This window comes from Galleria mellonella, unplaced genomic scaffold, assembly GCF_026898425.1.
Source record: "Galleria mellonella isolate WM207_F2 unplaced genomic scaffold, CSIRO_AGI_GalMel_v1 utg778, whole genome shotgun sequence".
In the NCBI taxonomy this organism is placed as follows: Eukaryota; Metazoa; Arthropoda; class Insecta; order Lepidoptera; family Pyralidae; genus Galleria; species Galleria mellonella.
In genome coordinates, this window is record NW_026442150.1 from 1,737,744 (window position 1) to 1,757,262 (window position 19,519).

Sequence of the window (19,519 nt, forward strand, 5' to 3'; positions counted from 1 at the left end):
ATAGACGGGAAGCAACTTTGTTTTATACTATAAGTAAGTATAATAAGTTAGTAATAGTATTGATACGGATCCCACGAGACGGGGGTAAAACATACACGTGCATTTTTTTTATTTCAATTTCTAAAGCTATGTACGCACGTATGTGTTCTTATGTGACTATTATTATATTAACCTTGGAATTAATATGGATTTTTTTATTGTCTACACCTAACGATATTCTGGGGGAAAGGGATTGTTAGTAATAGAGACTGAGAATCCCATTGCTAGCAATATACCCAACCAGGTCGACCTGCTCGCGGTTCCCCCTGGAAACTATCATGGTTAATTCCTGATGAATTCACCATGATGGGCTAACTGGCCTGTTTTCATTCTCATCTATCAGCCTTCACTGGTGCTCCGCCAGCGTATCCCGTTAGCGCAGGCGGGGTTACCATACCATTACCATCCATAGAAAGAATTGGGTTTGCTGGATGAAATCTCTATTGGAGATAAGCTCGCCTTTGTGCACTATTATGTTTGTTTTTACATTTCAATAACCTTTTGTGTACAATAAAGAATAAAGAAAACTACAGTTTAACAAAAAATATTTAATTTAAACCCATGTGGGCTCTTTTCATGTGACGCCGGAGGGAGTCCTTCGTCGCAAACGGTCCATTGCACGTTCCGCACGAGAATTTTTTCTCGCCAGTGTGCGTCACACTGTGCCTCAAAACGTCGGATTTGGTGTAAAAAAAATTATGGCACACGTTGCATTCATGATTCTTCTCCTTCATGTGCACATTCTTGGTGTGATTGTTGCACAGGCTTTTCGTGATGAAGATCTTCGAGCAAACCGCACAAGCGAACTGCGGCTTCACCATTCCATGCTTCTCCACCAAATGTTGTACACGGAAATTCTCTTGGTAGAACCGTTCGCTGCAGTATGGGCAGGGGAATCTTAATTTCCTCTCCACTTTCACCCCGTGGACTACCGCGTCGTGGCGTCTCTTCTCAGTTTTCGACGGGAACAGCACGTCGCAAGTTTTGCAAGTCAACGGACGATGGGACCTCGTTTTGTGGAGGTTCAGAAACACCAAATTCGAGAACCCAGCACCGCATATATGGCACACTTGCTTCTGGTAATGTTTGTTCATGTGTATATTAAGCAGTCTGAATGTACTGAAGCTCTCCGTGCATAACTGGCAGTGCAAATCGCCATTTTGAATCTTGAACGGTACGAGTAAGTCTTCTTTTAGCGTGAACTCCATTCCGTGGGTGGTGCTCAAGTGGTCTCGGAACGTTTGCAGCGTTTCCATCTTTCTGTTACACAGACGGCACCTTAGTTCAGAGATTTCGACTTTGACGAGCCTGTTTTGTTGGAAGATGATCTTCTTTTCGATGTTCTCCAACGTGTGCTGCTCGGCGGTGTGGTGCCTCAGCGTGTCCATATCGGAGAAGGGTTCCTTGCAGCAGAAGCATCTGTACCGGCTCTTATTCCATTGAAATACACACATGGTGGAATTGGCGAGGAGTTTCAGCGATATCTCCCTGAGTATCGGACCATTGCCGCGCCTTTCAACTATTTTGCGCCAGTCTTTTTGTGGTTTATCTGCGAAGATTTGATAAACATGTACACATAGGGGGGAAAGGGATTTTTAGTAATGGAGACTGAGAATCCCATTGCTAACAATATACCTAACCAGGTCGATCTCCTCGCATTTCCCCCTGGATACTATCATGGTTAATTCCTGATGAATGCATCATGATGGGCTAACTGGCCTGTTTTCATTCTCATCTATCACCTTTCACTGGTGCCCCGCCAGCGTATCCCGTTAGCGCAGGCGGGGTTACCATACCATTTTCACCCATCAAGGAAAAAAAACATGTAGACACATGTTACAAATTTCAAAAATCCTACAAAATGTTTTTAGTGATGTCCAAAGTGTTTAATAAAAAAACCTTTTTTTTTTAATGGATGATAATGGAATGGTAACCCCGCCTGCGTTATCGGTATACGCTGGCGGAGCACCAGTCAGGGATGATAGGTGAGGATGAAATAGGTCCGTTGTACCATCGTGGCGAATTCAACATTGATCAACCACGATGGTTTACAGGGGGAACCGCGTGGAGGCACACGTAAGAGGATATATGTCCGTGCGGTCCCGGCATAGAATGGGCCACCCCTTCATTTCCCGTAGGTGTCGTAAGAGGCGACACTAACGGAGGCCGAGGGATGGGCCGCAGCGTCCCTTTTAAAACATCTCTAAAGCCTAACTGCGGTTGCCAATTCGCTTGCCAAGCGTGGCAACTACTGGCAAAACCCCCCTAGGGGGAGGCTTATGTTCAGCAGTGGACAGTTAAAGGCTGGTATGATGATGATGATTATAGAATAGAGTTTAATTTTTTTTTTAGTAAAGCTTTTAAAGGGGTGGTTTGTTCTACGCCGGGACCACACGGCAATAATTATAATATTAATTTAGTTTTAGAAAAAATATATATAATAATCCATTTTACCCATATCAACTTTATTCGATTTAAATTTTTTTGATTCTGGAACATTCTTATAGGTACATTTCCGTTTGACTGATTTCTCTATGGATTCCAAACGTTCATTCACATTGTCTCTGCTTAACTCTAGTTTTATATTGGCGAGAATCTCTGAAATGTAATTTAAAAGTAATAAATTTATTTAAAATATGTAAACAAGGCGAAAATTTAAAATTAACTAATATTCAAGATTAGGGGGGATAGGGATTGTTAGTAATGAGGTCTAATAGCCCCGTTGCTAGCAATTGACCCTATCAGGTCGACCTCCACGCGGTTCCCCCTGGAAACCATCATGTTTAATTCTTGTGGAATTCATCATGGTGGGCCAACTGACCTGCATTCATTCTCACCTATGATCTTCCACTGGTGCCCCGTCGGTGTATACCGCGCTATCGATATATCCCCTGTCATTCATTTTACATTTCATCGTCACCTATCATTCCTCGCTGGTGCCCCGCAGCGTATACCGATAGTGCGGACAGGGTTACCATTCCATTTACATCTATTAAAAAAAAAATAAAGATTACAAGATAAAACAAATTAAAATTGGTAAAAATAAGTAAATAACTGAATAAATTAAAAAAAAAATACTAAGGCAACAAACATGCGGTCTGTTAATTTTTTTTTAATATAAAAAAAATATATAACAAAATAAAGACCGGCTACCGCCATTTTATAAACAAGGGTGTCCCCCCCCTCTCCACCCTTTAGGTCGTTACTGTACATCACTCACCGTTATCATCGAGACTGTCATCAACGCAATCATCATCATCATCGAAAACATCACTGGCAACCGGTAGGCTTTCGACTTTTACAGACTCCAGTTTCATTTCTGTGATTAATGCTTTATTATCTGCAATAAATCCTGTTAATATAATAAATGCCATTACCAGACGGAGACTTTGTACAAAAGTCGATTGCTTGGGTACCTCTGTCCCATTCGTGTTTCAACCGTGAAGCAGTTGTGTTTGCATGGCTGTGTTTCGGTTTGAAGGTGGGGATATGGCGTGAATTTACTGGGTACAGAGGAATAACACCTGAGTCCTCAGGAATGGCAACGCATGGGGAGTATCATGGACGAAGCAGTATACTCTGTTATGTCCATGGTACTGCTCATGTCTATAGGCGACGGTTACCACTTTCCATCAGGAGGGCCGTCAGCTTGTTTGCCGTTCTAAGTTGTATAAAAAAAAAAGTTCTTAAAATAATTATATGATGTGAAATGAACTCTCTTATGCCGGGAATCGAAACAATTGACGTATGCTTGAGCAATAGTGTCAAAACATTGTTTAACGTAACTTAAAGCAACGTAAATCGAGGACTGTCTGTATGTGAAAATATCGCAAAAGTAGATTTTGTACCTCGAAAAAAGAAAACACCGACTTCCGAGAACCGATTTTAGTAAAACTTCTATGGGATTCTTTGTCTTTTTCTGAATGTCCTCTACTCAAAGGTTGTCTGGAAGAGATTGCTTAGCGATAAGGCCGCCTTTTGTATCACTTCCCATAAATATTTACTGTATTTGTTATTTCTCTTTTTACTTGGTGCAATAAAGTGTAAATAAATAAAAAAAAAAAATCTTTAAGTATATTATCTTTAACTGGCCTGCCTTTTCATCCTGGCCTAACATCCCTCACTGGTGCCCCGCCAGCGTAAACCGTTGACGCAAGTGCAACCATACCATCATCATCCATTAAAAAAAAAAAACAACCCACTCTAAGGGCCTTTTTTTATACCACTGTGGTGGCAAACAAGCATACAGCCCATCTGATGGTAAATGGTTACCGTAACCTATGAACACCTGCAATACCAGAGGTACTACGCGTGCGTTGCCGACCCTGAAGAAATCTCTTTACCCCCCTTTTGAAGAACCTCATGCTGTAGTCTCTTGGGAAAACCTCGGCAGGGAGCTCATTCCACAACCTGAGTGTTCGTGGGAGGAAACATCTCCCTTGATTATCTTTGGCAAACCAATTAACTAACCTACATCACACAGTGAGTTTGAGAGATACTCCGAGAAGATTCTGTTGGTTTCCACCACCATGTGCTTGAATGTGGTGGCATCCCGCAACCTCAAGGTACAGTCTTCACAAATTTGACGGTATTCAGTAACGCTAGGAATCTGTAAATAAAATAATAAATAATTATTTAGTTTGTCTTTATGCCTATTCAACCTGGATTGATAATTTTTGCTGAATGTCTCGATTTCCTATTTCACCATTTTCAGTTTTTTTTTTTTATACAACTTAGAATGGCAAACAAGCTGACGGCCCACCTGATGGAAAGTGGTAACCGTCGCCTATACACATGAGCAGTACCATGGACATAACAGAGTTGACTGTTTCGCCCATGATACCCCCCATGCGTTGCCATTCCTGAGGACTCAGGTGTTATTCCTCTGTACCCAGTAAATTCACGCCATGTCCCACCCTTCAAACCGAAACACAGCCATGCAAACACAACAGATTCACGGTTGAAACACGAATGGGACAGAGGTGCCCAAGCAATCGACTTTAATTAGTTTGATGTCCATATACATAAATTTATATATTTTTTTTAATTGGCCCACAATTACTAGGATTGGGAAGCATTAGTTTCTCTCGCTTGAAAAACGACACAGCATCCAAAGACTGGTAGAAAGATTTATAGACAGGTACTAAGAGCTGGTTAATGTAATGGCCTCATCATATATCCCTTTTAGACTCAAGATTTTTTTTTTCAGAGTAAATATATTTTCGTGTTTTGGAGCTAAGCCATGTTGCCGGCACCCACGAGACTACTGCACCACCTAACCGCTAAAACGATTTCTTATTGGCTGGTTTAGAATCTCACTATCATGTTATTTCAGCTTCGTGCGTAAAAATGAATTGCGCGCGGTTTTTTATTTTTTAAAGTTACAATCACGCCCGTATCGTTCAGGTCTGAAAGGGGTAAAAAGAAAATTTAAACCTGACATCCAGACAGCATATTGAATTATTGTTCTATAAGGGACAGTTTAGAAAAGGAAAGAAATGAGATTGTTAGTTCATATATTGTTTTTTTTTTGTTTTGTTGCTTTTTTATTTTCATTCTTTTATCTCTTTTATTGTGTATTATGTGTATACGACGTACTCCAAAATGATACCACTTTTATAGTTCCACTAGTGATTTTTATATTTATTTACATAACAAAATTATAGTTAGACATTACACAAAGAGAGACAAGAATGGTATGCAAAAATTCAAATCATATTTTTTCTTTTTTTAAATATACTATATGGCTTCTTTCCAGCCATGACCAATGTGTATGTTTTTTTTTTTTTTATTGTAATTTGTGTGCTGTAAATAATGTAAATAAATTATCTATCTATCTAAATAGAAAAATATTATTTAGATCATATTAAACTAAATGTTTATATGTATGTTGGGCGTATATATATGTGCTATATGTACATGCTATATCTTAACACTAACTTTGCCTTTATTTAATTAACAGATTTATTTATTGCACTGGAACGTTAGCGCCTCTGCCTTGAGGAGGTGGGCGTTGACTGCCACGACACAGTTATTTTTAACTAACGTGGCTGTTATCGTACACTACTCTACTTTTGTAATTTGTAAAAACATGTATTTCATAATATTTGGTTCCAACAAATAGATTTATTTTTTAATATTGCACATCTTTCTACACATGCAACCTGTGGTCTGTATGTACCCAAAAATCCTACAGCGACCTTCGTATTCAATATAATAACGTGTTCAGGGTTTGAAGGGAAAGGGATTGTTAGTAATGGAGACTGAGAATCCTGTTGCTAGCAATATACCCAACCAGGTCAACCTCCTCGCGGTTCTCCCTGGAAACTATAATGGTTAATTTCTGATGAATTTATCATGATGGGCTAACTGGCCTGTTTTCATTCTCATCTATCACCCTTCACTGGTGCTTCGCCAGCGTATCCTGTTAGCGCAGGCGGGGTTACTATACCATTTTCACCCATCAAAAAAAAAAGTGTTCAGGGTGTTATAGGGGCTGTCACAATTCTGTAGCGCGTCAGGGATGTCCGCTGAGCATCGTGTAGGTTGTTTTTATGCCACAATGCGGAAAAGGTATGCATCCCTGGTGAACACAGTACATGCCAGCGCCAACAGCATCCTGAGTATGATGGCAAGCAGGCTGCACTGTGTGTACGTTAATCATTGCTGCGCAATTTCCAATGAAATTGTACAGCGGTGATTATCTGTATACTATTTAATATATTATGTGTGTGTGTGTGTGTGTGTGTGTATTTTGTATGTTAATTTTTTTTTATTTATTTTTTTTTAATCATATTTTTGTTGAGGCTTTAGTACACCAGAGTGACTATGCCAACCTCATAGGGATTGTAAATTTATGTAAATTATGTAAATTTACTAACATTAGTTTTAAGAATATTGTTACTAATAAATATTTAATGGAGCAAACAAAAAAAAAGTCCAAAATTATAATTATTATTATTTAGCTGTATGGTTTTTAGCCTTAAACATTCTATAGTTTTCTTTCAGCTTCTCAAGGGTTGACTGTAAGAGATCCCTTTATGGGATAAGTCCGCCATTGTATATTAAATCTTTTAATGTGTCCAATGTAAATTATGTACAATAAAGATTTTATAACAATAAGATAGTGTTATGAAATACTTTATTATTACCACATGGTCCCCGTATAAAATGAGCCACCCCTTCATTCCCCATGGGTGTTATTAGGGGTGACTAAGGGAACTTAATGATCGATGGATGGACAACAGCATCCCTCTTAAGATATCTAAAGGCTAACTGCAGTTGCCAAGTGTGGCAACTACTAGCAAAACCAACCTTATGCTACGTTCAACAGTGGACAGTTAAAGGCTCATGCAATACTGTTATATATAGATAGAAATGGGTATTTTACTTCTTTTTTTTTTCTAAATGGCTTCCACCATAGACACAATGGTGATTTTCAGCCAATGTCAGGGTTAGAAAAGACTCCATGTAATTTATATTATGAGGTTTTTTTGGTAATGTAAATAATTTGTTCATTTCAGTTGAGTATCGAGTTTTCTGGAAGAGAAGATAACACTAGATATGTTATGTACATGTAAGGGGCAAGTAAATTTAATGTAATATGTATATAACATATAACTAGAAGGAGACTTTGCACAAAAGTTGTTTGCTTGGGCACTTCTGTCCCATTCATGTTTCTACCATGAAGCAGTTGTGTTTGCATGGTTGTGTTTAGATTTGTGAATTTTAAAGATGGGATATGGCAGTGAATTTACAAGGTGCAGAGGAATAACACCCGAGTCCTAAGGAATGGCAACGCATGGAGGTTATCATGGGCGAAACAATTAATTCCGTTATGCCCATGGTAGCGCAGCTCTTAAGTGGATAGATAGATAGATGCCCATGGTATTGATCATGTCTATAGGCGATGGTTACCATTTTCCATCAAGTGGGCTGTCAGTTTGTTTGCCATTCTAAGTTGTATAAAAAAATATACAGCCTTTAGAATGTTTATGTTGAAAATCCCATGTAACTATGTTCTTTTACTCTAATTACCGAAACTGTTCAACTGGTTTTAATTAAATGTTAAAAATATGTATTCTTTGTACCAACTTGAGACAGGATAAATAAATAAATATAAATATTTTTTATTTCACTCTTTGTTACAATATAGTTTGAAGTCCCTAACTCCCGAGGTAAGTATGAAAAAACCTGTGTTTCAGGAGTTAGGATAGGATACTTTTTAACGCGTTAAGAAAAAATTAACTTTTATAAGTGGCAATGTGTGCATCTTATATATTCATATAGAGAAAGGCTAGTTTTTGACTTCAATTGTGTTTTGTTTTCGATGTCAAGCAGATTTCGTTTTGAAACCATGAACCTAAATATAAAAACTGACATACCTAATTTTTAAACTGACGAAATTACACACAAACTTTAGGTCTTTTATTTTTATAAAATATTTTGCACGTTTTGTCTCACTGCAAAACATTATATAAAAAATAATTAAAAATATACAAACCTGAATATTAAACGTTCCTTTAAGCATTTCGTCATAAATTTCTTTCTGTCCGTAATAATCATACTCGGCAGTAATATCTTTAAAATGACCGGTCTTCATACAACACCGACAATAGTTGTGCCACTTCTTAATGTCTAATGAGTCTCTATTGGCCGCATCCATATTATTTAAGAATAATTGAAAAAGGTTTCATTAATTACGAACATACAATCAGTATCAACAATTAAATATTTAAATTCTTCCTCTCATTTTTATCGATTTTCAATGCACGGAAGCGACAATAATAAAAAAGAAAACAAACAAATGTCTTTTTAAGTGACACTCAATTGACAGTGACATTACGTCTTATTTTTTTTTATTTTCATTCTATTTGAATAAAACGTGTCGTAAATTATTGGTAGTTTAGAAAAGATCGTTTATGAATGTTCATGCGTTTCGTAAAAGATCTATGTATTGTAATTTTTTTAAGTTTGTTTATGACATCTATTGTCTCACACTTTTGTCATGAGTGATTTTGAATAAACGATTTACGTTAAGTAGTCGGTTTCTTTTAATATTAAATTTAAATCCAATTAGGAAACCCAAGAAAATATGTAACAATAGGTTCTTGTAATAAAAAACTTTTTTTTTTATACAACTTAGAATGGCAAACAAGCTGAATGCCTACCTGATGGAAAGTGGTAACCGTCGCCTATAGACATGAGCAGTATCATGGACATAACAGAGAATACTGTTTCGCTCATGACACCCCTCAGGCGTTGCCATTCCTAAGGATTCAGGTGTTATTCCTCTGTACCCAGTAAATTCACGACATATCCCACCATTCAAACCGATACACAGCCATGCAAACACAACTGCTTCACGGTTGAAACACGAATGGGACAGAGGTACCCAAGCAAACGACTTTTGTACAAAGTCTCCCTCTGGTAAAAACTGTCTGGATAAACCACATTAATTATTATATTGAAAGCAGTCGCTACCAGGCGACTAACCCAAGTTTTTTGTTATTTAATAAATGCTATTTTAATATTTTTTTTTTAAAATGGATTTAGATGCAGCTAGTCTCATTGGAGGGGGTATGTTATTCCAGCATTTAGTCGCCTATCTAGTGTTAAGAGCCCGCTACATTTCGAAACAGATTACAACCGAAGCCTTCAGTAGATTAAAAAAATTACATTATAAAAGTCTGTTTGAATAAAAATTATTTGAATTTAAATTTGCGTATGGCAACACTGATTATTTAGTAGTGACTATTTGTCGTTCTGTCCCATAAGTGATCTAATCGCGATTATTATTTCCAATATTTTTTATTATCACAGGGATAATCTATTATTATTTATTATATATAAAACAATAGCTGTTCGTTAGTTTTACTAAAACTCAAAAATGGCTTTACTGTCTAAATTTTTTTTTTGTTTTGTTGACTATAATACATGGACAGTTTAAAAGAAAAAAAAAATGGAAAACCAAAGAAAAGTTCAGCTGAAAAATTAGAAAAATCAAAAGTAATTTTGCATAATTACTGAGAATTACTTTGTAGGTGATACCAAGTTCACCGAATCAGCCAGTCCATAAAGTTCAAACAGCATGCGAATCATAGATAAAATCGTTTGTTTTTACCACCACAATAATAGCATAAACATTATTTTATTAATTACGATGAGAATGTGTCATACCTGTTCACTGTTTTTTTTTTTATACAACTTAGAATGGCAAACAAGCTTACGGTCCACTTGATGGAAAGTGGTAACCGTCACCTATAGACATGAGCAGTACCATGAACATAATAGAGTGTACTGTTTCGCAAAAAAAAAAAAAAAATTTTAAAGAATTGTTCTTGAGACCCAATTTGTTGTAATCTGTTAGAATAAAAACAGTACGCGACATTTTTTTTTAATGGGTGATAATGGAATGGTAACCCCACCCGCGCTATCGGTATACACTGGCGGGGCACCAGTGAAAGCTGATAGAAGTGAAGGTGAGGATGAAGCAGGTCAGTTAGCCCATCGTGACGAATTCAACAAGAATTGTTCACGATTGTTTCCAGGGAGAATCACTTGAAGGTCGACCTGATAGGGTATATTGCTGGTAATGGGGCTGTTAAACTCCATTACTAACAATCTCTTTCCCCCCTATACGCGACAGTTACCACTTTTCATCAGGTGGACAGTCTGCTTGTTTGCCATTCTAAATTGCATAAAAAAAAAAAACTATATACATTATTTTACGATTACTTAATTTACTTTTTTTCCAATTTCCCTGATCCTGTAATCGTATCTTTGCGTAAATTATAATAACGCAATAAAAAGTAACCGAAATTTGCCTGTGAAAGCAAATATATAAAATACAGCATGGGATTTTTCAAAAAAGGTGTGAAGGGATTTCTTTAGGGTTAGCAACGCGCGCGTAATGCCTTTGGTATTGCAGGCGTTATAGGCTACGGTAATCTCTCACTATCAAGTGGACCTTATGCTTGCTTGCCAGCTTAGTGGTTTAAAAAAAAAAGTGTATCTTTCTGCCTATACATTCGCGCGAAGCCGGGACGGATCACTAGTTATATACAAAGATAATGAATATTTTTTTTTTTATCTTATCTATTTAACAATTTGTAACATGCCATATCTTTATGTAAATTAATAAAAAAATAATATCGACGCCAGTTGAAGAAAGTCTTTATTTATCATCGAAGTACATAAAAGTTGGTAAGTTCTAATTGTTTTCAATCGACTTAAAAAAAAGAGTTCGAGTGTATTTTTTTTATGTTTGTTTATGTTTGTGTCATAATTGTGTCATTTGCAAAGGTCAGTTGTAATCCGATTTCTATTTTTTTTTTATGTTTTTTATACTTTTACAGATTAGTTTACAAGAATTTTTTTAAAAACGATTCAGTTATTTAGTTTATAAATCAAAATATTTGCTCTTGTCACAGTTGACTTCATTTTTTTTTGCGTGGGACATAATTTTTAATTATAATGCCCTGTGAACAATGGCGGACTAAGCGGACTAAGCCCGCCAGAAGCCCGGGCCGGCATAGCTTATTGAGGCCCCCACTTTAAATAAGTTATAAGTTTACAAGATTTTCATTTTATTCACGTTTTTATGCTTAAATGTTTGTGTTTATTTAGTTAAAATCTTTTTTCTTTTATACCACTGAGGTGGCAAACAAGCATACGGCCCACCTGATGGTAAGTGATTACCGTAGCCTATGAACACCTGCAATACCAGAGGTATTACGCGTGCGTTGCCGACCCTGAAGAAACCTCTTTACCCCCCTTTTGAAGAACTCCATGCTGTAGTCTCTTGGGAAAACCTCGGCAGGGAGCTCATTCCACAACCTGAGTGTTCGTGGGAGGATCAATCTTTGAAACCGCGCAGTACGCGACCATTGAGGCTGTAGGACATGAGGATGAACTCCCTGTTAAAATCTTTGTAAATGAAATTTTTTATGCAATTTAGAATCTAAAAAAAGCTGCCGGCCCACCTGATGGTAAGTGGTAACCGTCGCCTATAGACATGAGCAGTACCATGGACATAACAGAGTATACTGTTTAGCCATGATAACTTTCTGAGGACTCAGGTATTATTCTTGTGTTATTTACACCCTGTAAATTCACTGCCATGTTCCAACCTTTAAACTGAAATACAGCCATGCAAACACAACTGCTTCACGGTAGAAACACGAATGGGATAGAGGTGTCCTAACAAACGACTTTTGTACAAAGTCTCCCTTTGAAAGTTAAATTAGACTTAAATATGTATAGAATATAGATATGTATGTCAAAAGTGGAGGCGTTTCAAATCTCCATACAAATGTTTCGCTAAAAACAGCTCAATTAGGTATCAATGCGTACGTAAATAGGGTTGCCATAATGTCCATAATATTACTTCGTATATAGGAGAAATTATATTTGATAAAACAAAATAAAGAGTTCATAACAATTCGTATTGTGATCTATTTTTTTACTGATGACTTTGATTTTTTTTTGATGGGTGAAAATGGTATGGTAACCCCGCCTGCGCTAACGGGATACGCTGGCGGAGCACCAGTGAAGGGTGATAGATAAGAATGAAAACAGGCCAGTTAGCCCATCGTGATGAATTCATCAGGAATTACCCATGATAGTTTCCAGGGGGAACCGCGAGGAGGTCGACCTGGTTGGGTATATTGCTAGCAATGGGATTCTCAGTCTCCATTACTAACAATCCCTTTCCCTCCGATGACTTTGATTTATATGTGTGTTAGAAAAAGAAACATGGATGCTGTATATCAGAAAAATATACTCCAATGTATTTAAAAAAAAATGACTTCGGAAAATTTAATCTAAATAAAAATCCACGTATCAAGAACCGAGTGTAAAAAACGGGTCAAGTTTTTGACACTCGGTGTTCTATGTATATAATCTAATCTAAAGCACATATACATGTACTAGGTCACTCAGAAAGTATTGCGAGAAAAAGTTTTTATGTATGTGAGACTGGCCAGTTATAATTTATTGAAAAATATGATTACTTAAATATAAAAATAGGTACGTTCTAAATTCAAAACTTCCCTCCACATTTTTTGCGAGCTAATTAAAATTACTTTCTTATTGAAAAATGGATTTGCGTCGAGAACATTTTCGCGCTATGATTTTTTACGATTTTAAGTGTCGCCTGAAACCGAACGAATCGTACGATAGACTCCAAATGGCATTCACGGATGAAGGTTTTTCTAAGGCAACCGTGTATCATTGGTATAATGAATTTAAGCGCGGTCGACTAACTTTGGGGGATGCAAAAATAAGTGGTCGCCCTTAAACGGCTGTTACGGAAGAAAACGTGTTAGCAGTGAAAAATTTGATCCAAGACGATAGACGAGTTTTTTTTTATATGCGAAAATGGAATGGTACCCTGCCTGCGCTAACGGGTTACGCTGGCGGGGCACCAGTGAAGGGTGATCGATGAAAATGAAAACAGGCCAGTTAGCCCATCATGATGAATTCATCAGGAAGTAACCATGATAGTTTCCAGGGGGTACCGCGAGGAGATCGACCTGGTTGGGTAAATTGCTAGCAATGGGATTCTCAATCTCCATCACTAAGAATCCCTTTCCCTCCGACAATAAAAGAGTTACATACCAAGAGATTCACCATATATTGCAGATTGGATCAGGAAGCCATCACGAGATTCTACACGTGCATCTACGGGTGCGGAGGATAGTTTCACGCTGGGTGCCGCACAACCTCACCGATGTTCAGAAGCAGGCAAGGGTGGAATGGTGCCATGATATGATAGATAAATATTGAAACAGGCTCGTCTTGGCGTGTTTACGACATCGTCACAGGTGATAAATCCTGAATTTATCAATATGATCCAGAAACAAAACGCCAGTCGACGGTTTGGGTGTTTCAAAACGAATTAACGCCTACCAAAGTAAAGTGACCTAGAAGCGGAGGGAAGATTTTGATCGCGAGCTTTTTCAATTTGACTGGCTACTTGGTGTTAATTCCTTTACGAAACCAAATAAGCATTAACGTCGAATGGTATACTACCAAATGTTTGGCAGAAGTTTTCTCTGTTGTGAGCAACAAGCGACCAAACTCAGGGCTCCGCGGGCTAGTGCTCCACTATGATAATGCGCCCGCCCACACCGCAATCAAAACGAGGGACTTCCTAGACAGCACACCAGTCAAACTCCTGGATCACCCTCTTTACAGCCCTGACCTAGCACCGTGTAACTTCTTCTTATTCCCAAAAATAAAAAATCAGCTCAAAGGGATACAATTTTCGTCGCCGGATGTTGCGTTCTCAGCGCTCGAGCAAGCTGTAAACGAGGTATCTGCGGCGGACTGGAAAAAGTGTTTCAAAAACTGGTTCAAACGGATAAAACTTTTTATAGAGGCTGGTGGAGAGTACTTTGAAAAGATGTAATAAAAATATATTTACCTATAGAAAATTTTTTTATTGTCGCTAAACTTTCTGAGTGTCCCAAGTATAAATAGATAGTAACCTTTTTTTGGCATTTCATCTAGAGGTGTTAATTTATGTGTTAATTTTTTATAATAATAAATAATAATAATATAATAATAAAAATTACTTCTTGCTCTTGCTGTTTCTTTTTATCGGTTTAACCAATCGTTTACTCGGTGAAATTATGATTTGAGGAATGAATTGTCTTAAAATCTTACGCCTTCTACATCTCCTTATACACCCACTATAGAGCGCCCGTTAATATATATAATAATATATAATTTTTATATTTACTCTGTCACAGATTCACAACAAAATGATACGACTTTTTGACGTAACGCTTGAGGCACACGTCGAGATGTTAGCAGAAAGAGGCCTCCTCGACAAGATGTACAATGCCATCGATAATGGCGGCACGAGTGAGGCGGTAATGGCCGCCCTTGATATTACGCGCCAATTAAATTTAAAACCACAGATTATAGAACAAAAAAAAGATTTACAAAAATGTCTTTTCTTTAAAAAGTTAGCTTCTTCTTTTCGAAATGAGCGAGCATTAAAGTATTATAACGCCGCACTTCTGCACATTCCAGCCACTATACCCGAGAACGAAATTACTCGTATTATGTCCATCATATATTACCAAAGAGCCATTCTGTCAATGCAACTAGGAGCAACAAGTAAGAGTTTAAAGGATTTTGAATTAATTTCTACTGACCAATGTCCACCTGATATTCTTAGGAGTTTACAAAATAAATGTCATCAAATTGTTCCAAAAGAACTATCATGTAAGGCTTCATTAACCAGCACCTTCGATAGAAAATATTTTAAGTTCTCTGCAAAACGCAATAAGTGCGTGCCCTGTGCGAGCTTAAATATTAGCATAGTGAGAGAAAACGGTTTACCAAAAGTGGTTGCAGCCAAGGACATACCAGTAGGTGAACTTGTAGCGATTGAAACAGCTTTTGTTGCTCAACAAAATAAATATAACCGGAATATATCTTGTTATAACTGCTTTACATTTACTCCCAACCTGATCCCGTGTGAGGGTTGTTGTTACGTTATGTTCTGCAATGAATCCTGCAGGAAGCAAAGCATGGAAGGTTGTCACAAAATCGAATGCCAATTAATGGATATTCTTGAATGCGTTGCGACAACAACAAAGTGTAAATTGTCAGTAAAGACTGCATTGAAAATTAAACAGATGTCAAAGAGTTGGAAGGACGTCGTGGTAGCTTCACACAATATTGGCACTGACAGAATGATGAACAGTTCAGATGAAGAAATATTTGATTCATACAAGCCGCAATCAATTCTCAGTTACAACGATGATAAACATTATGTTCACGGCAAAATATTCAACCAAAGCTTTGTTTTTGCAATAATTATAGACAGATTATGTAATATACCGGATTACTTTCCGACTGACGACGGCGAAAAGTTTGAGGCTATGAAAGCTTTGGGGAGAATAATGCTACATTTATATGTAACGTTCCCGTCTGAGTTTGAAATAAGGAATGTTGCATGTGAATACACTGCTGAACACCAGCTTGTAAATGGTACATTAAAACCGACAGTTCACCATCGTGTGACCGATAAATTAAATCCGAACTTTGGGATTTTCTCTTTTGCTAGTAAGCTGAAGCATTCCTGTGATGCAAATCTGTATAAGGTTGGACTCAACAAGAAGATTGGCTTAATTGCTGCGAAACCTATAAAGAAAGGAACAGAACTGACAGTGTCCTTCTTGTAAGTACCTATAATTTTATTTTAACACAACGAAGCGATTTAGCATCGCGCATATCGGATGATCGTACCGCGCTTTTAAAGACTATATTTTATTATAAAGGAAGAAAGGTTCTTGAATGGTGACCGCGTACGGGCAAACGCAGTGTAGGACGACCTTGCAATGGATTGCAGGGAGTCAGTAGATGCAGGCGGCTCAGGACCTTTCCTTATGGCATTCTATGGCGGAGGCCTATATTCAGCAGTATACAGATGATGGTTAAAATGACGATGATGATTTTATGATATAATATAAGTGTCAGGGAAAAAGAGATTGTTAGTAATGGAGACTGAGAATCCCATTGCTAGCAATATACCTAACCAGGTCGACCTCCTCGCGGTTCCCCTGGAAACTATCATGGTTAATTCCTGATGAATTCATCATGATGGGCTAACTGACCTGTTTTCATTTTCATCTATCACCCTTCACTGATGCTTCGCCAGCGTATCTCGTTAGCGCAGGCGGGGTTACCATATCATTTTCACCCAATAAAAAAAAATATTTGTGTCAACGGTCGAAAAATAAAAATGATCCAAATTTTTACGAATACTGAATATTTTGAATTATTTTGTTTAATTCCGATAACATTATTAAAATTATCTAGTATAGTAAAATATCTAAAAAAAAAAGTACATTTAAAATAATAGGATAAGCAGCACATTATGATACATAATGATACTTAAATTTAATATTTACTTGTTTTAAAATATATTTTCCTTTTTAAATAATTGAAGGTGTCTATTTATTGACATATTTGTATTATATATAAAAAAAAATAGTTCCCAAATCAAATTTAAAGAATTGATCTGATGTGGCAAATTTTTAAACCAATTACTTGCAACACTGAAAAATTGGCGCGTTTTATTTCGATTTAAAAAACACGTGTTAAAACTTTTTTTTTTTTTTACTCTACAGCCTCAGCATTGTTGCAAGGAAACTTCTGTGAAAACTGAAACAGCAAAACAAAATTTTAATTCGTTTTTAACACCCGTTTTTGAACGTAAGCTAAATATTTATGTACATTTCATTTCAGGAATTATTGGTTTGAACGTATCTATACGAAGGAGGAACGAAATATTTCATTAATTGAAAGGGGTCTAATATGCAATTGTCGATTTTGTAATGAGAAAAGCTTTCTACCAAATACTGAGCTCAGCGCAAAGCAAGAGAGAATGGTACGTCAGTGGCAGACGCTCGTATCGACTACCGAAAATCAAGATAGGAAGGTGTTCCAAGAGACGTGTAATACCCTCGCAGCATTGGACGATGTCTCTCATACTGTCGCATACGCCATATTGTTTAATGCATTCAGAAATAACATACTGCGTTTTCAGTTTTCTAACACACAAAATACGGTCTTTTCAGAATAAATTGAAATCAATTTATTAAAATACATATATCAGGCATATATTTATCAACGTATACATTTGAATTGTAACATAATCATTAATAGAATAGAATAGAATAGAATAGAAATCATTTATTCAAATAAACTTACATTGAAGCACTTTTGAAAAGTCATTACATTTTTTTTAATTTACCGCTCGTTCGGAAAGCTGTCTCATCACAAGAAGAACGAGCAAGAAACTTGCGTGATGCTCTTTTAAATAATTTTATTATTATTTTACATTTTTAAGTTTAATTGTGTGAATACAAACCACCAATTAGCACTAATTCAATTAAATACTCAAAAAGAAAAAAAAATTGAATACATAACCAACTGGTTAAACAATTAATAAGAGGAAATCAGTCATAGTGATTAGAGCAGACCAGTCCCTACAAGCAGCACCCGTTCACGAGTATGACGGATGAGCCAGCCATCACTGCGCTCGACCATATTTTAGGGAGCCCAATGACCCGGCCCACCACGCCGCCACAAGTCTGGACATTTTAGTGAGCATGACTACTCAAAACACTAGACCACGTCAAAGCTACTCACAATTGCCATCTGATAGTTATAGTATTCACATTTTACATAAGAATGCATGCGGCAATTAATACAAAAAATCGCTACGCTTTCATATTTCTAAAATTAATCAATTAAATCAAGAAAGCAATGAGAAAATAAAATTATAACGTTGTATGCTAATAAACTAATTATTTACTTGATATGTTGTCATCTATGAATTCGTCTATCCTGTAATAGGCTTTCTTACATAAAAATTGTTTAATATAAGATTTGAATTGCCTCTCTGTCAGATTTAATGCAGATTCCGGCAGTTTATTATAAAATCTTATGCAATTACCATAGAATGAATTACTGATTTTGTGCAGACGGCATTTAGGTAAAATAAGCTTATTTATATTGCGTAAGTTTCTACTTGTACAGTCTTTGAGTTTTTTAAAACTCGCTAAGTTCTTCCGTAATAATCATTTTAGTTTCATGTCGATTCTCAGGGTCGTACATTGCCTCCGATCCGGTCGTTTAGAAACTCCTATTCGTTCTTCTAAATTCTATTATTCTTTCACTATCCAAGCTATCCGTCATTAATCCGTTAAAAAACATCAAATCATTATCTTAAGAAAATTTTATATTAACAATACATTAAAAAAATAATGCAGATGTTTACAGAAGCCAAAATGTTTTTATTTTTTTTTTGGGTAGGGTGAAAATGGTATGGTTACGCCGCCTGCGCTAACGGGATACGCTGGCGGAGCACCATTGAAGGGTGATAGATGAGAATGAAAACAGGCCAGTTAGCCCATCATGATGAATTCATCAGGAATTAACCATGATAGTGTCCAGGGAGAACCGCGAGGAGGTCGACCTGGTTGGGTATATTGCTAGCAATGGGATTCTCAGTCTCCATTACTAACAATCCCTTCCCCTCCAGCCAAAATGGTTCTCTGTAATAGGAGAGAAGAGATTGTTTCAGATTTCAGAAAACATTTCATAGAAGGCCCTCAAAATTGTTGTTTAATTTAGTACAGAAAACAGTCGCAAGATGACTCTTATTTGTAAAAAAAAAAATTTCGAATTAAATAATTTTTCATTATGTAAATATTACAATTTGGATTTCACAAAGCTTACCCTTCTTTGCTTTTACATAATGACAGCAGACGATAAAAAGTAGGCATGGGTACCTAATATGGATACCAGGAGGGAAAGGGATTGTTAGTAATGGAGACAGAATCCTATTGCTAACAATATACCCAACCACGTCGACCTCCTCGCGGTTCCCCCTGGAAACTATCATGTTTAATTCTTGATAAATTCATCATGAAGGGCTAACTGGCCTGTTTTC

The 19,519-nt window shown here is 36.8% G+C and overlaps 2 protein-coding genes across 4 annotated transcripts; one reads left to right on the top strand and one right to left on the bottom strand.

Moving 5' to 3' along the window:
* Positions 1-572: 572 nt before the first annotated feature.
* Positions 573-8,860, bottom strand: LOC113510143 (zinc finger protein 568-like). Of its 3 annotated transcripts, none has more exons than XM_026893572.3 (5): positions 8,543-8,860; positions 4,510-4,648; positions 3,260-3,379; positions 2,494-2,637; positions 573-1,588 (listed from the first exon to the last, which is right to left on the bottom strand). In XM_026893572.3, exons 1-5 carry the CDS (start codon positions 8,702-8,704, stop codon positions 588-590), a joined length of 1,566 nt encoding a protein of 521 aa, XP_026749373.2. In that variant the 5' UTR covers positions 8,705-8,860; the 3' UTR covers positions 573-587. The 3 variants fall into 3 exon arrangements, with proteins under 3 accessions (XP_026749373.2, XP_031766522.2, XP_031766524.2); XM_031910662.2 differs by having other exon boundaries at positions 3,260-3,391; XM_031910664.2 differs by lacking the exon at positions 2,494-2,637 and having other exon boundaries at positions 3,260-3,391.
* A 2,277-nt stretch (positions 8,861-11,137) lies between these two features.
* Positions 11,138-17,795, top strand: LOC113510093 (SET and MYND domain-containing protein 4-like). Its single transcript, XM_026893510.3, has 3 exons — positions 11,138-11,244; positions 14,796-16,237; positions 17,308-17,795. Exons 2-3 carry the CDS (start codon positions 14,808-14,810, stop codon positions 17,642-17,644), a joined length of 1,767 nt encoding a protein of 588 aa, XP_026749311.1. The 5' UTR covers positions 11,138-11,244; positions 14,796-14,807; the 3' UTR covers positions 17,645-17,795.
* Positions 17,796-19,519: the final 1,724 nt, after the last annotated feature.

Excerpts from the sequence above, each read along its gene's own strand:
- LOC113510143 (XM_031910662.2), bottom strand. The coding sequence starts at position 8,704 with ATGGATGCGGCCAATAGAGACTCATTAGACATTAAGAAGTGGCACAAC. Across the intron at positions 3,392-4,509 it reads AAACTCACTGTGTGATGTAG|GATTTATTGCAGATAATAAA; the intron begins GTTAGTTAATTG and ends TTATATTAACAG. Across the intron at positions 1,589-2,493 it reads ATCGAATAAAGTTGATATGG|ATAAACCACAAAAAGACTGG; the intron begins GTAAAATGGATT and ends AAATCTTCGCAG.
- LOC113510093 (XM_026893510.3), top strand. The coding sequence starts at position 14,808 with ATGATACGACTTTTTGACGTAACGCTTGAGGCACACGTCGAGATGTTA. Across the intron at positions 16,238-17,307 it reads GAACTGACAGTGTCCTTCTT|GAATTATTGGTTTGAACGTA; the intron begins GTAAGTACCTAT and ends ATTTCATTTCAG.